Genomic DNA, 15088 nt, shown 5'->3' with positions numbered 1-15088 from the left:
CGTCCCAAACTGTCGACTCTACGTAAGCATCATCTCTGCCAGGTCCAAGACGGTTTGAACCACTAGGTGGCGTAATGAGCCATGTTCAACCCATTTGTGTAGATTTCTTTAGTTTTTTATATATTTGGTATAAACGTGAGATTTGAACATGTTTCCTGAACAGTCCCAGTTCACAGCTCAGAGGACATTGAGCTGTTCACGTGCAGTTTCTCTTTAAACGTGTCCACGAGCTCCTGTTTCAGTTTGTGTGGGTGGACAGAGCCGTGCTGCGTTCACGGCCCCTTCACGCTTTACTGCAGCTCGTTCTAAAAAAGCTCTAAACACGTGTATTATCTATTTCTTATGGATTTTTATGAATATCATTCCAGAGTAAATCTTAGGAAATAAACAACAGGTCACTTTTGTACTTTTCAGAATGTGATGCTCTGTGTTGGCTCTGGCACGAAGCTGCACTCTCCGGACGGTCAGTGAACGCCTCGCGGTGCGTTGAGCTGCAGCCTCTCGTTCCGAGTCAGTAAAGTTCAGATGTGAGGAGAAGGAACAACCTCAGGAGACACTGAATCTTCCACAGGTCAGTTCGTGTGTTTTAAAACCCTCTTCCATCGTCTGTGTCAGGCTCATGAGAACAAACACACACATCAGATTGCATGTGTGTAACAGTTACACACGTCTGCATGTGTGTCATGTGTGTGACATCTACTCAGGTTGTGTTGTTTAGTGTGTTGCTTTGTACCTATTGTCAAGTAAATGTACTTAAATACATCAAACAAGTGCTCTTTATACATTTATATTCATTTTATTTTATTAACCTGTGTATTTTCCACGATGATTCAATGTGGGAAGTCATTTAAAATTTAAATACATATACTTCATCAATAATACGTTATTTTAAATTGATCATATATTCTCTGTGTAATCTGCAAAGTGATTAGTAGTTATAGTAGTTTAATAAATATAATGAAGCTCATCCCTCTTAAAATTAATTCAATTAAATGAACAGTTTGTTTGCAGCAATTTAATATTTTATCATTATTTACATGTTGATTGTTAAACCTATTTTAATTAACAATTTAAAACTCAAATAAATATACAATATTTACCTTTCATTTAGAAGTATAAAGTATTACTTAGTATTTGAGTAAATGTTCGTAGTAACATGACAAACTTGTGCTATAAGCAGTAATTTAATATTGTAACTGATCCAAAATGAAGCTGATTTTATCTCTACAGGTATTTTATGTTTAATCCATAACTAATAATACATAAATGTAATATTTAAAACTGATCAGGTGTTTTTGTGATGAAATCCTGTGTCTGCAATACAATCAGTGACTGGAGCTCTGAGATAAAGTGTGTAGTAAAATGTGTAGTATTTTAAATTCGGAGGAAAACAATACAAAGTACCTCAGAACTACACTGTACTCAGAAGTACAGCTCCTGAGTAAATGTACTTAGTCACATTTCCTCGCGGCAAACTTTGAATTTCGTTTCCCGTGAAATGATCTCGTTTTTTTAAGACGAGTTTTTACTAAAAGATGATTCATCAGTGAGAGAGTAAGGGTCACATCACAACCTCGTGTGCACAGAGGAATCACAGTGACTTCCTGGAGACCTTAACTCAAACCTTAACTTAAACCTAAACCTAAACCTTAACTTAAACCTAAACCTAAACTTAAACCTAAACTTAAACCTAAACTTAAACCTAAACCTAAACTTAAACCTAAACTTAAACCTAAACCTAAACTTAAACCTTAACTTAAACCTAAACCTAAACCTTAACTTAAACCTTAAAACTTAAACCTAAACCTTAACAAACTCAAAACTTAAACTTAACTTAACTTAAACCTTAACTTAACACACCTTTAAATTTAAGGATTTATCTTGTTGTGCACGAGGAAGACAAGTCCCCGTAATGTGAAGACATTCAGGTCCTCACAACACCAGTAACACCAGTAACACCAGTGACCACTTCAGGGCCTCTGAGTGTTTGGGCTCTTGTAAAAACCAGCAGCTGTAGTTAAAAGGTTTCTGTCACACACATGGAGCAACTGTCAATAACAACAAAGACTTCCCCCTTCCTCGTCAAACACACACACACACACCCACACACCCACACACACACACACACACACACACACACACACACACACACACACACACACACACACACACACACACACACACACACACACACACACACAGGCTGAACTTTGATGGCGTGGTCACCACAGAGCGTCAGGTGGGCGGCTCCTTTGACTTCTCTCCTGAAAGGTCCCTGAAAGGTCTCGAGCTCTTGACCTTCCCTCCGCTCCGTGTGTGTTTGAGGATGTGTGCACGCGGCCTTTAAGTGTCGACGGGTGGCTGCAGCAAAGAGAATCTGACCCCTGTCACACACACACACACAAACACACACAGACACACACACACACACACAAAGATCTGACGTTAACTCGTCTCAATTCAAAAATCATCTCTCTAAAAATGAAAACAAATTCAAAGTCTCTCTGTGTTTCAAATTAAATTCAAAATGTCAGGATCAGCAGATTGTTTTCACAATGGCCCGCTGTGTTGGTCACGGCTAAATCTACTTACATGTATTGTACGGTAACTTTATGAGAAGCAGAGCGGGCTCGGGCGGATTAATCCCATTAGGACGTCACCACGGGCCTGATGCTTTACATTCCATCGGCTCCAAAGCCGCCCGGCGCAGCTCGTTTCCACTCTGCTGTCGTGGCCTAAGCTATAAATATCGTAAAACACTTAATTAAACCAGTAAAAAAAAACGTTTCTCTGGCTTTTCCTTCGTATTTGGCGCCATTTTTTCAATCTCTGGTTCTCAACGGCTCCACCTGTGAAGCTTCAAAACAAAAAATTAAACTGCCCCAAGACAGGAAGTGTGGTTACTTCGTCGTAACGTCGGCACCGGAAGTTTTACTCCTCCTGCACAATGACAGCAGGGGAGGTGGCAGCAGCTCTGTGCGTTTCACATGTTTGAGTGTCTGTGTCTGTGCGAGCTGAAGGATGCTGGTTTTATTTATTGAGGAAAATGTGATATTTATATGAGAAAAAGTGGAAACTTCTCAAAACAATGTGAAAATAAAGTGCAGCGGCTTTTCAGATGTGAATATTTGCACGTGTTCATGCTGCACCGGTGCACAGGGGACTAAAGTGATATCAACATTCACATAGTCATACTCCCTGTGAGTGCATGATGCATTCAAGAGCTGCTTCATCAATATCAAGACTCAGCTAAATTTGTCTGTCATGAGGTTTTGAAAAGTCAGGAATCATCTTTTCTTGCCCTCTGGCGCTTTGCACGTCTCAGTGTGTGTCTGATCACAGGACTCCTCTGACTCAGGGTCAGTGGGAGTTACGGTAAAAAGGAGGTGACGTCCGGCAACCTCTGACAGAGAGCTCTGCGGACTCAGGCTCATGCGCTCGCATATTCCTGATCTGCGTTTAGTATTTCAGCTCTATTAATAGTCACCTCTGAGCCTGCTCTCCAGCAGTGACACACACACACACAGAGACACACACACACACACACACACACACACACCCACAGGCCTCAAATATCGCATCGACCGTCACCAACACTCTGACATCCAAACTGCTGCAGTCCCGGCAGCACGAGTGTGGGACCATCGTTATTTCCACAGTCGATCTCTGACTTTGAACTGAGGTGCTCAGAGTCTGAGTGACGGCTCCTGGAGGTAATTTAGTTTAACTTCCAGAAGCTGCTTCGTTTCGTCTCTCTTTGCTTTGGGGACTTTTGGTGTGAATCGGTTTTCCGTCCTCTCACAGTCAACATCTCTTCAGTAGATTCTGTGTTTGTGTGTCCAGAGGTGTGTAGTTTTTGATTGAGTCGTTTACAAGAGGAGCTGAGGGGAAAAGTTGACAGCGAGTTCTTGTGGTCACGATGTCACAGGTAATGAAACCTCTCTCTCTATCGCTTCCTCTCACAGGTTGTGTCAAGCATCAAGGGTGAAAAACAGCCTCCTCCTCCTCCTCCTCCTCCTCCTCCTCCTCTGCTGCAGCATCAAAACTAAATCTGAGAAATCTCATCTGCTGACGCCGCTTCGCAAAGAGAGAAAAACCACCTGGAGGTTTTCTGTGGATTTTTGGAGGAATCGTGCGCAGACATGTCGCCTTTCCTGCGGATTGGCTTCTCCAGCTTCGAGATCGATGCCGGTCTGGCGTACTACGAGGAGGTGCTGAGCCCGTACTGTGCCGTGTACATGAAGGAGGCCATCGACACAGGTGAGCAGCTGCTCTGGTTATCGACCTGTGCTAGTTCTGTATGTGTGTTCGTTGGTTTTAGTGGTTGCAGCTGCACTTTATCATTGCATTATTTAGTTTTATGAAATTGTCAGAAAGCTGCACAGAACGTCTGTGTAGCCGTGATGTCACAAAGTTACAGAAATCCTGACGGCTCGTTTAAAGTCACAGTTTCTGAATGAGGCTCGTTTGCATTTGTGGTTTTATTCCCACATTATTTCCACCCTGATATTTTCCTGTTGTTGCCTCTCGTCCACATGCAAACGTCCTTTTAAGTTACTGCAACAGAGATTTTTAACAAACGACTTCCAAAGGGTTGATTTTCAAAACCCATAATATCAGTTTACCACACACGTGCGCATTGTTGCTTGTGCCTGCAGCAGAAACAACAACAATGGCTGCTACAGACCAGTTTCTCTACATTTTTCTTTAGCACACCACAAGGTCTAATTAGAAGTTAGCATCTAAATTTAGCATCACTGCACCATATTACCGACATTCAGGCGTGTCTGCCTCTTCCGAGAAAACGAGCGTTTGTTTTTGATTCATTGGAGTTAATTGCATCTGGACCTGCTTTATTCTGAAAAGAGACATGGAACCATCACTTTGTATGAGATGTACAATACGAGACCTTTAAATGTTTCCTTAGAGAATCTGGTATTTTCACTTTAAAAAGCTTAAATATTGTCTTGTTGACGATGAAGGAACCCAAACGCTGAAAGGAATTAAACACCAGGTAAAGACAGCTCTGTAAATAAGTATTAGTGGATCCATTTTGTTATATATTAAACCTCCACGTCCTTCATTCTGTGAAGGATCTTCACTGCGGTCGTCGGCTCTCGTCCTGCGTGACTTTGGGAAACGTCCCAGCCTGATAACAGACTGGCAGCGGATATATCTTTGTCCTGCATCTGTCTGCGTTTAACCACTGGTGGTGGATGCGAGTGAGGAACCGTGTCACAGGGAGGAAAGAGGAGGGTCCTGCTGATTCTTTTCCTCTTCTGCGAAACCACAAGTCTGATGTTTCATTTACACTGACTCACTGGATCAGTTTCATTTTGACTTCACGTCAGATGAATATAGATGGAAACACTGGAGACCTTACGTTCAGAAGATGTTCCCCTCGCTGTCAGCACATTGTTCTACATCACACTCAGCTTCAGTGGTTTCAGTGCTGATGACACTTTGCTCACAGGCTGAGTCTGTTAATGAGCTGGTGGTGAGAAAACTCCCATGACGGCTGCAACAGGTATTTTGTCTCACTGCTGCCGAATTCAAATAGAAACTGATGTGACGCATTGATAAACAGCTTCCGTTTGAAATCCTCCACAAAGATACTTTTTCTTTTTCCGTCTCTGCCAGTTTAAACTTTAAGTTCTTCAGTTGTTCCAGCAGAAGGAAGTTATTATCATTTTAATAACTTCTGCAGTTATAAACCTGGTTTGCTTTGTCTGCAGGTTTTGCACTTTTTCTTTCTGAAACCGTTGAAGTAACGGAGCCACAGCAAATAAAGACCTGCTGCCGTTCACCTGTTAATTCAAAGTTCAGTGAAGCTCGACTCAGTTTATTCAAAGTTTATTAATATTCAACGTATTTAGTGTCCAAAATGTCCCTAATTTCACGAGATCTCGACCCACGTGAGCCACAGACTGAGGAGACATCTGGAATCAACTGTCCTGAAGTGGGTCGAGGGTCAGAAACTGAAGTAAAGTGAGGTCAAGGGAGAGCGAACACAACTCCGTGCACGAGGCCTGGACTCACACGTGCACACCTTCTCTGTAGCTGATTTTATAGCTGTTTCCTATTTGTATTTGTTATGTTAATGAGACAGACCTCCGCCCGTGTTGATGGGAAACAGTTTGACAGCTCGTCACTGCCGTCGCACACTGAGCCATTCTTGGTTCACTTCCACTTTCAGAGTCCTGTTCGAATGAGGCAGAGCAGCTGAGTATTTTGGTTTTCGTGTCGTGTGACTGGAGACGCACAACAAAAAAAACACAACAACAAGAAAACTACAAGAACTTTGAAGCTCTTAAAGCTGCTCCTGGTTCCAAGTCTCTGCTGAGCTCATGTGATAAAACACCTCAGAGGGTGAAAAGAGGAAAATGTAAATGAGAACGCCCTCACGTCTAAAACGCCCCCCCCCCCCCGGGTGCTGTTTCAAAGAATAACACAGGAACTGGTTGACACCAAACATGTCACCTCTCAGTCTGCACAACGTCTCAAGGAAACACGAAACACACACACACACACACACACACACACACACACACACACACACACACACACACACACACACAGATGTAGCTCATGTGTTTGAGGGGTAAATATTTTCCTCTCCGGGCGATTTAATCAGCGCAGATGGCAGCTGGCGAGGCCGGCGGTCGGACAGGCGACGAGCCGGTGATGGAGAAGGCCGCAGATCACTTTGCGAGTTACAAAGCTTAGTGGGCTTTTATTGTTGAAGGACGGTTATGTAAGTGGATATACAGGATGTCGGTGCGGAGGGGGAAAAAAATGAGCAGATGTCAATTATGAAGGCCGGGGGATGAAAATCTGTCCGGGGTCAGCGTCACGTACGGCTAAGATGGTCAAACCTTCACATATCTAATAATCCACAAATGAAGTGTTCCACCAGTGAGAGTCAGATGTTAGAGCTGATGATGGCAGCTACAGGCTGTAAAAGGGGATCTGATCCTCACGGTGATACAGATTAACTCCTGGTGTCGGTTTTCATCGCCGGCAGGAAGTCGTCTCGGGATTGAGATGTTCTACATGTTTGTTATTGTAAATACCAACAAGCCCATTTGTTCATATTGATGATGTGAATCTTTAAAACACGACTGTGACAACCGTGAAGTTATGAATAGGTCAGGAGGTACAGCGGGTCATCCATTAACCACAAGGTCGGCGGTTCAATCCCCTTTTCATCCCTAAATTGCCCCCGACGGCTTTAGAAATGAAACGTGATAGAGAAAAGTCAGCGTACGGTGGCGCTGTGTGAATGAGACGTTCTCTCTTTTACAGAGAAAGGTCAAGTGTACAAGCAGAAGAAGCCGACCATGTACCCGCCGTGGAACACCACGTTCGATGCCCACATCCACCGGGGCCGCATCATGCACGTGATGGTGAAGGACCGGACGGCCGAGCTGAAGTCTGAGGCCACGGTGGCTTTGGACACGCTGGCGACGCGGTGCAAGAAGGAGAACGGCAAGCTGGAGATCTGGGTGAGTGCTGTGTGTGTGTGTGTGTGTGTCTGTCTGTGTCTGTCTGTGTCTGTCTGTGTCTGTGTCTGTCTGTCTGTCTGTCTGTGTGTCTGTGTCTGCTCTGCCAAACTGTGACGAGCATCATCAGCCTGAACCCACAAACTTCCCCTTTCATTTGATTCTCTGTCTTTTTCCAAGTTGTAATGTTTGTGTCACAGTTTGTGTTTCTCTTGGTTTCAGTTGGAGCTGAAGCCTCAAGGTCGCCTGCTCATGGAGGCCAAATATTACCTGGAGAAAAGTGGTGAGTGGTTCAACCTCCACCCGCTGCAGAGCGAGACTCCACAGATACTAATAGAGAAGCCGAAACTACCATCAAAAGAAATCAGTGGCCAGGCTAAATGTGTGAAACCGAAAGTGGAAATGAAAGATAGTTTTCTTTATAGGATGTGAAATTACAAGGTCAGACAGTCGTCTTAAGAAAAGGACAGTTTGTCGTATTTTTAACGCTCAGTGATCTTTGTGCTTTGTCTTCTCAGAATCTACTTCTCAGCTTTGTATTATATTTTTTAATTACTCAAAACAAATTGTTTCTGCTTACAAAAACATGAAAATGCACAATTTCCACATGCAGCACAAAGTCAAGCATTTCAAGCTTAAAATCTTAATTTCCCACATTTTATTCTTTAAATACTTTAATTTGACCGAACTGCTATTTTTTTGAGAATATTTTAAAGGTAGTTTTGGTTTAAATATTGTCAAAATAAAAGTCAAAGTGATGAGAAAGGTGGAAAACAATCCACATTCTCTGCACAGTCCTGTATCCTGTGTCTTTAATCCTCTCGGACTAATTACATTTTCTCAAACTAAAAATAAAAGTGTGGACCCTCTGCTCTGCTCGGAGGGTTTAGTGGTTTGTGATGGATCCTCTTCTCTGGTGCTTTCCCGTCATTAACACGACGCCGAGGCCTGAGGAGAGACCGACCAGGAAGAATCCATCTCACGTTTCTATATTTAGACCCAGCCAATAGGAAATCCCCTTTCAGGACGACAGGTGGCAGAGCGACTGACTTGATGTCAACACAAACACACACAGCTTCTGTCTAAACACAAATCCCATTTTCGGCCTTTCCTTGAATGATCTCTCTGTTCCAGACGCCGCGGGTCAGACGGAGGGAGACCCCGAGTCGGAGCCGGAGAGAGACGGCTTGTTCGCCCTCCATCAGCGGCGCGGTGCCATCAAACAGGCCAAAGTCCACGTGGTCAAATGCCACGAGTTCAGCGCCACGTTCTTCCCTCAACCGACCTTCTGCTCCGTCTGCAAAGAGTTTGTTTGGTACGCGACAGACTGACAGATGTCATTGAAAACAAATATGTATCACAGAATTTCTCCCTCTAATCAGTTTGTCTGCACCGCAGGGGTCTGAACAAACAGGGTTACCAGTGCAGACGTAAGTGTCAGGAGGAATTCTAACCATTTGCTTTTAGTCCTTCTCCACGTGTCTGACCCGCTCGTCTCTCGTGTCTTTCAGAGTGCAACGCAGCGATCCACAAAAAGTGCATCGACAAAATTATCGCCAAATGTACGGGTTCCGCCATCAACAGCAAAGAAACGATGGTGAGTGTCCGAGTCTCCGAGCAGCAGCATATACAGGTGGTGTAATAACTCTTTGTAATCTCGTGGTTACGAAGCTGGAGTCACCTCAGACAGATTATCACACCAGAGCCATTGTCCCCAAGTCAATGGCCACGTCCTTCAGAGGACTTGATCTACCTGTGAGACGCCAGAAGCCAAACGGAAACGAGATGGTTTGGTCTCTCAGGACAAACAATCCCAGGATGCATTGCTCTTCATCCAAGTCCAATGCTCACACCTTTAAAATTTAAGTCTCAGGCCTCAACTGATCCCAACACTTCCTCCTTGTGTTGTACTAGACTTTAGAAACAACGACCTGCCACCTGCTGTTTGGATAAACCATGTGTTTCTATCCCAACGTCAGAGATCAGCCGTGTGACGTTGTGTCTCTTTGCAGATCCACAAGGAGCGATTCAAGATCGACATGCCGCACAGGTTCAGAGTCCACAACTACAAAAGTCCCACCTTCTGCCAACACTGCGGGACTCTGCTGTGGGGACTCGCCCGGCAGGGGCTCAAATGTGAGGGTGAGAGGCGGGAGTTTTATGATTTCTGCAGATTTGTGCATCGTGTTGATCTCAGATACTGGACTCGTGTTTTGTAGAGTGAAGTTTAGGGCTTTGCTTTGTGAGGAGGAACCTGAAAGAAAGTGTTTCCCTGCTGCAGTGAGGGAAATGTGAACATGCAACACATTATTATTCTCTGGTTACGATATATTGTTTTATTCCCCTTATTCTAAACTAGAGGATCATATCTCATGTATTTGATTCAACTCCTCTTCACGTCTATGAGCAAAGCAGATTATAAAACACTATTAAATACTGTTATTTTTGTTATAGTTTAAGTTAATGTCATTGTTTCTTCTTCTGGTGCAGAGTGCAGCATGAACGTTCACCACAAGTGTCAGTCGAAAGTCGCCAACCTCTGCGGCGTCAACCAGAAGCTGATGGCTGAAGCTCTGGCGAACATCGAGAGCATTCAGCAGGTCGGACGCACACATAAGCTTTGTTGTCATCTTTGGTGTCGCAGAGGTTCAGTTAATAACAATATAAAAAACCTTGGGAAAGATATGATGTGATCGACATGTTGGATCACGTTTGTTTTACCTTTGACCTTCAGGCCCGAAGCACCAAAGACGGTGAGATCATTGGTCGAGAAGGTCCAGTAGGCGTCGACCAGGCAGGAGTTGTCCGAGCTCCGTCGGGGTTAATTATGGAATTACCGGCCAAAGCTACTCCTGCGAACAAAGGTAAACAAGCTGTGACATCTTCCTCTTCATCACACACGTTCATTTCCTCTTTATTTTCTTCACCAACGTGCACTTCTGTGTTTTCTGACCTTCTCCCCTCTGGCAGACCTGCAGGGCATCTCATGGGACGGGCCCACAGACGACAGCGGGTCGGGCGCCGAGGCCTCGAGAGAGGAGGAGCCGCTGTACGCCGTCCCGAGGAAGGATCACCACCCCAAGTTCACCGTGGAAGACTTCGTCCTGCACAAGATGCTCGGGAAGGGCAGCTTCGGAAAGGTACCGGAACTCATCCGATTCCCAGGAGAGGAACGAGAGCTCAGGACAACAAAACTGAACCATGTTGTTTATGTCTTGAAGCTCTAAGACTATTTCTAATGGTCACAAGAAATAATACGCAAACTGATCACAGCCAGTTTCCATAGAAAACCACAGATTGTTGCTTTGGGCCTTAAACGTGCAACAAGCAAACAAACTGTCCAACAGCATTTTCCTGAAGTTCTCAGTTGTGTTCAAGGTGTTTTTGGCCGAGCTGAAGAAGAGCGGGCAGTTTTTCGCGGTCAAGGCTCTGAAGAAGGACGTGGTCCTGATGGACGACGACGTGGAGTGCACGATGGTGGAGAGGAGGGTTCTGTCTTTAGCCTGGGAAAACCCCTTCCTCACGCACCTTTACTGCACCTTCCAGACCAAGGTAACGACCACGCACAGGGACACGAGGGACCAGGGGACGTTCTCTCCACAGCTCTGATGTTTCCTACGTTCTCGTTCTCAGGAGAACCTGTTCTTCGTGATGGAGTATCTGAACGGAGGAGATCTGATGTTCCACATCCAGAGCGTCCGCAAGTTTGACCAGCACAGAGCCACGTATGTGAAAAACTTCCAGGATTAACTAAATTCATGAAACGTAAGATGCATGAATGGAGATTAAACAACTACTTGATGTTTTCTGTGTTTGTCTGTGCAGCTTCTACGCAGCCGAGATCATCTGTGGGCTCCAGTTCCTTCACTCGAAGGGAATCATCTACAGGTAGAGTCTCAGTTGGAGCCGGAGATAAACATTTGAAAACAGTGACACACAGTTCTCTGACCTCCTGCCTCGCTGCGTCCTCAGAGACCTGAAGCTGGACAACGTGCTGCTGGACTCCGAGGGTCATATAAAGATCGCAGACTTCGGCATGTGTAAGGAGAACATGCAGGACGACCTGAGGACCTCCACCTTCTGTGGGACGCCCGACTACATCGCCCCTGAGGTGACGACACTTCATTCATACTCCACCGTAGACTGTAGTCAGAAAAACAAGTCATCACTTCACATGACTTTACAATCAGCTGTAGAGGAACTGGTCAGAACGTTTCTCTGTGTGTGTGTATCAGATCCTGTTGGGGCAGAAGTACAACAGCGCAGTGGACTGGTGGTCGTTCGGCGTGCTGCTCTACGAGATGCTCATCGGTCACTCTCCGTTCCACGGCCGCGACGAGGAGGAGCTGTTCCAGTCCATCCGCACGGACAACCCTGTTTATCCCTGCTGCCTCCCCAAAGACGCCAAGGACATTCTAGTCAAGGTCAGAGAGCGCGTGTGTGCGTGTGTGTGTGTGTGTGTGTGTGTGTGTGTGTGTGTGTGTGTGTGTGTGTGTGTGTGTGTGTGTGTGTCGGCTGTATGATTCTCGGTATCAGGGGGAATTAATTATTCCCTTGAAACCGTAATTCTGTGATTCAGGTTTTGAGTCAGTGAAAAGCTGTTTGAATAACGTTCACCTGGAAATGTCTCTGTCTCAAAATTACAATGAGGTTTTAGTTTGTTTTTTAAGTTCATTAAGAAATTACTAAATTAATATATAACTGTATACTTATATATAATAATAATACATACTGTACGTACGCACACAGACAGATACATATATGTATGTGAGCTGCAAATGAAATCAGTGAAATCTGAAATTAGCAGCTTAAGCAAGTAGAAAGAAAATTAATCTGCCATTATTTTTGATAATCAGTTAAGTGACATAACAGTGACAGAAATATAAAGATTATCATTGTCACATATGTTAGTTTATTAAATATATTTTTGCTTATTTGGGAAAAGGAATTTAATAAAAGCTTTGGGCTGTGGGATATTTTAATGTGCATTTCTGCAGGTTTGTTTCTAATTTTATAAATTAAATGATCAATCAAACATTTGTATAAGTAATCGACATTATCAAGAATGAAAGAAGTCGGTACTTTAACTACATAACAGCTCTAATTTACATTATTCAACAGAATCTGAAACCTGTACTGATTTGATTAAGATCTTTTATCGTCATTCAACATTTAGTATTAAAGAGTAAGAGCACAGTGAAGTGTAACTCCAGCTGTTTGTGCTGCAGCTGTTTGTCAGAGAACCTGAGGAGCGGCTCGGGGTGAAGGGAAACATCAGGCAACACGCTTTCTTCCAGAGCACCGACTGGAACACCCTGGAGCAACGGCAGGTGGTGCCGCCCTTCAGGCCAACCATAGTAAGTTCAGCAGGGTACAAGCTCAAACCATGTGTAATAGATGTGTTGGAGGTATTTTAAATAAATTAGAGCTTGATTAAATGCCGATGGAGATGTTTAATAAATATGTTCTTCTTCACAGTCGTCTCCCAGCGACTGCAGCAACTTTGACAAAGAGTTCATCAACGAGAAGCCGCGGCTGTCGTGCGCCGACCGGACTCTCATCAACAGCGTGGACCAGACGATGTTCAAGAACTTCTCCTTCGTCAACCCGGGGATCAATCGCATGGCAGTGCGCTGACCTCTGACCTCTGACCTCCACACCACCAACAACCTACTACCTACAAACCAGCCGCTCAGTCACGACCAGCACTTCACTGCAACTACAACTAAACTTCAGACGCCGAATGTCCCAGAGCTCGACTGTATCCACGAACATGACTGTGATGAGGAGCATTACCGGGGGTTACAAACACAACTGCGACGGGATATTTGATGCGAAGAAGACAAACAAAGACTCTTTACACCGAAATCTAAAAAAATCCACCTTTAGAAAACCTCACGTGTGATTCATCAAATCCACGAAGGAATCGTTTAGAACTCGATCATTTCAGTTACCTTTGAGTTTTAAAAGAATAAAATGAATTACCTGACGAATCCCCAGTTTGAACCTGAACTCACCTTCGAGCTGTTTGTCCATAGAAAACGTGTTTGTAATAAACTCGTGGTGCCTCGTAATAATTTATGAATTTCACTTTGTCAAGAAAAGTGGTTTGAATGTTGAACGAGATACTTAGATCCCGAGATACTGCAGTTCTGACTCATGTACAATAAAATGTGTGTTGTTGTTTTTTGGACGACACTTTGGTTGATGTGTAGTTAACCGTTGTTTCTGAAATATTAGAAGAAAATACTCTAATTGCATAGAAATATCTTCCAAATAATACTAAAATAAAGTACTTTATGTATATAAATCATTAATTGAATATGAAAAAAGCCCCAAAACTCCCAATCCAGGACATATATCTATCATGTAAAATAAATATATCTGCAATTGTCGCACCACATGATATTTTCTAGTTCAGTCAAAATTTACAGCCACAGAATTGGCCGCCGAAAGAAAACCAACGAGGTCGGCACAAAAGGTCACTATGACATTTATAACCAAAATATATATTTTTAGAAATAACTAAAAAGGTCATACCACATGATGTCTAAATGTGGCAACTACGTACCAGCTGTGAAAGAGGATTTTTTTTTTCCTTGGCAAAATGGTTTGTGATGCAACTTCCTGTCTTTGAATGGATTTCAACATCAAAGTCCCAAACTTGTCCTTTCTTGATGGTCGCACCACACGATATTATAAAAGTTTAAAAAAACAGAAACATTGAAATAACTAATGGTTTTGGGAAATTTAAAGTGTGTCCATATACGGAAGATACCACATATATATGGTATTTCTTTATGTATTTAAACAGAAGAAAATGCAGTCGGACAGAAAATATAGGCGTCACGTCAATGACCCTTTAAATACGTCATATAAGTCAATTTATTTTGATTTCAAGTTGGACTATACAGTGAATTTAAATATAGAGGATGTGACAGCTCCTTTTAGGTGAAGCTAACACATCTAGAACGCCCCCTAGTGGCTGGCTGCAGTATAGATCATATACCCCTCCTCCTACATGTTAGGAGTCAAATAATTAGTTACTTGATGCTAAAATAAACTGGGTGAGACGACTTTATTGACTCACGATTGGTCGAGTGCTCGTCTCGGTGGGACGTCGATACCCTGACTCCACAGACTCTGACTCCAAATGACGTCCAAGATGATTTGGCTTCATTTTTGTGCAGCGGGAGCAAGTGGAGACGCGTCGTCCATCTTTATTTAGAGACATGTCCTGCAGGATAATCCCTGCAGGACATGTCTCTAACCACTGAAACTGCTCATATTTAACTGCACGCAACAGGAAACTGAGTCATTTCTCTTTCTCAAGTATTTGTGACTCATGACGTGACACCTCTTCTTAGTAATGAAGCAGAATTTGGTGTAATTCCCGTTGAACATGTCTTCACCCTCACGTCACTCTGCATCACATGGTCTTAGAATTATAAATAAAAAGGGCAGTTTTACCCAAAACCACAGGACGCAGCCGTAACAAGATATAAAATAAGACTGAACTTAAAACAAAACTTTGTATGTGTGGTTGTGATCATTTTGAGGATTAATCCACCAAACCTCCATTTTAT

At 43.6% G+C, this 15088-nt stretch overlaps 1 protein-coding gene across 3 annotated transcripts; it reads left to right on the top strand.

The window, feature by feature from the left end:
• Positions 1-486: 486 nt before the first annotated feature.
• prkcq (protein kinase C, theta) lies at positions 487-13695 on the top strand. Of its 3 annotated transcripts, none has more exons than XM_035147683.2 (18): positions 487-571; positions 3966-4260; positions 7306-7505; positions 7725-7785; positions 8637-8817; positions 8901-8932; positions 9014-9099; positions 9515-9644; positions 9993-10102; positions 10237-10366; positions 10473-10642; positions 10881-11054; positions 11136-11227; positions 11328-11390; positions 11475-11613; positions 11738-11926; positions 12731-12859; positions 12981-13695. In XM_035147683.2, exons 2-18 carry the CDS (start codon positions 4143-4145, stop codon positions 13137-13139), a joined length of 2163 nt encoding a protein of 720 aa, XP_035003574.2. In that variant the 5' UTR covers positions 487-571; positions 3966-4142; the 3' UTR covers positions 13140-13695. The 3 variants fall into 3 exon arrangements, with proteins under 3 accessions (XP_035003574.2, XP_035003575.2, XP_035003573.2); XM_035147684.2 differs by lacking the exon at positions 487-571 and adding an exon at positions 3562-3713; XM_035147682.2 differs by lacking the exon at positions 487-571 and adding an exon at positions 3603-3845.
• The last annotated feature ends 1393 nt before the right edge of the window (positions 13696-15088 follow it).

This window comes from Hippoglossus stenolepis, chromosome 22 (assembly GCF_022539355.2).
Source record: "Hippoglossus stenolepis isolate QCI-W04-F060 chromosome 22, HSTE1.2, whole genome shotgun sequence".
Lineage (NCBI taxonomy): Eukaryota > Metazoa > Chordata > Actinopteri > Pleuronectiformes > Pleuronectidae > Hippoglossus > Hippoglossus stenolepis.
The sequence above is the reverse complement of the archived record's forward strand: the minus strand, read 5'-3'. Positions and strand labels throughout refer to the sequence as shown.

Excerpts from the sequence above, each read along its gene's own strand:
- prkcq (XM_035147683.2), top strand. The coding sequence starts at position 4,143 with ATGTCGCCTTTCCTGCGGATTGGCTTCTCCAGCTTCGAGATCGATGCC. Across the intron at positions 11,055-11,135 it reads ACTGCACCTTCCAGACCAAG|GAGAACCTGTTCTTCGTGAT; the intron begins GTAACGACCACG and ends TCTCGTTCTCAG. Across the intron at positions 12,860-12,980 it reads CGCCCTTCAGGCCAACCATA|TCGTCTCCCAGCGACTGCAG; the intron begins GTAAGTTCAGCA and ends TCTTCTTCACAG.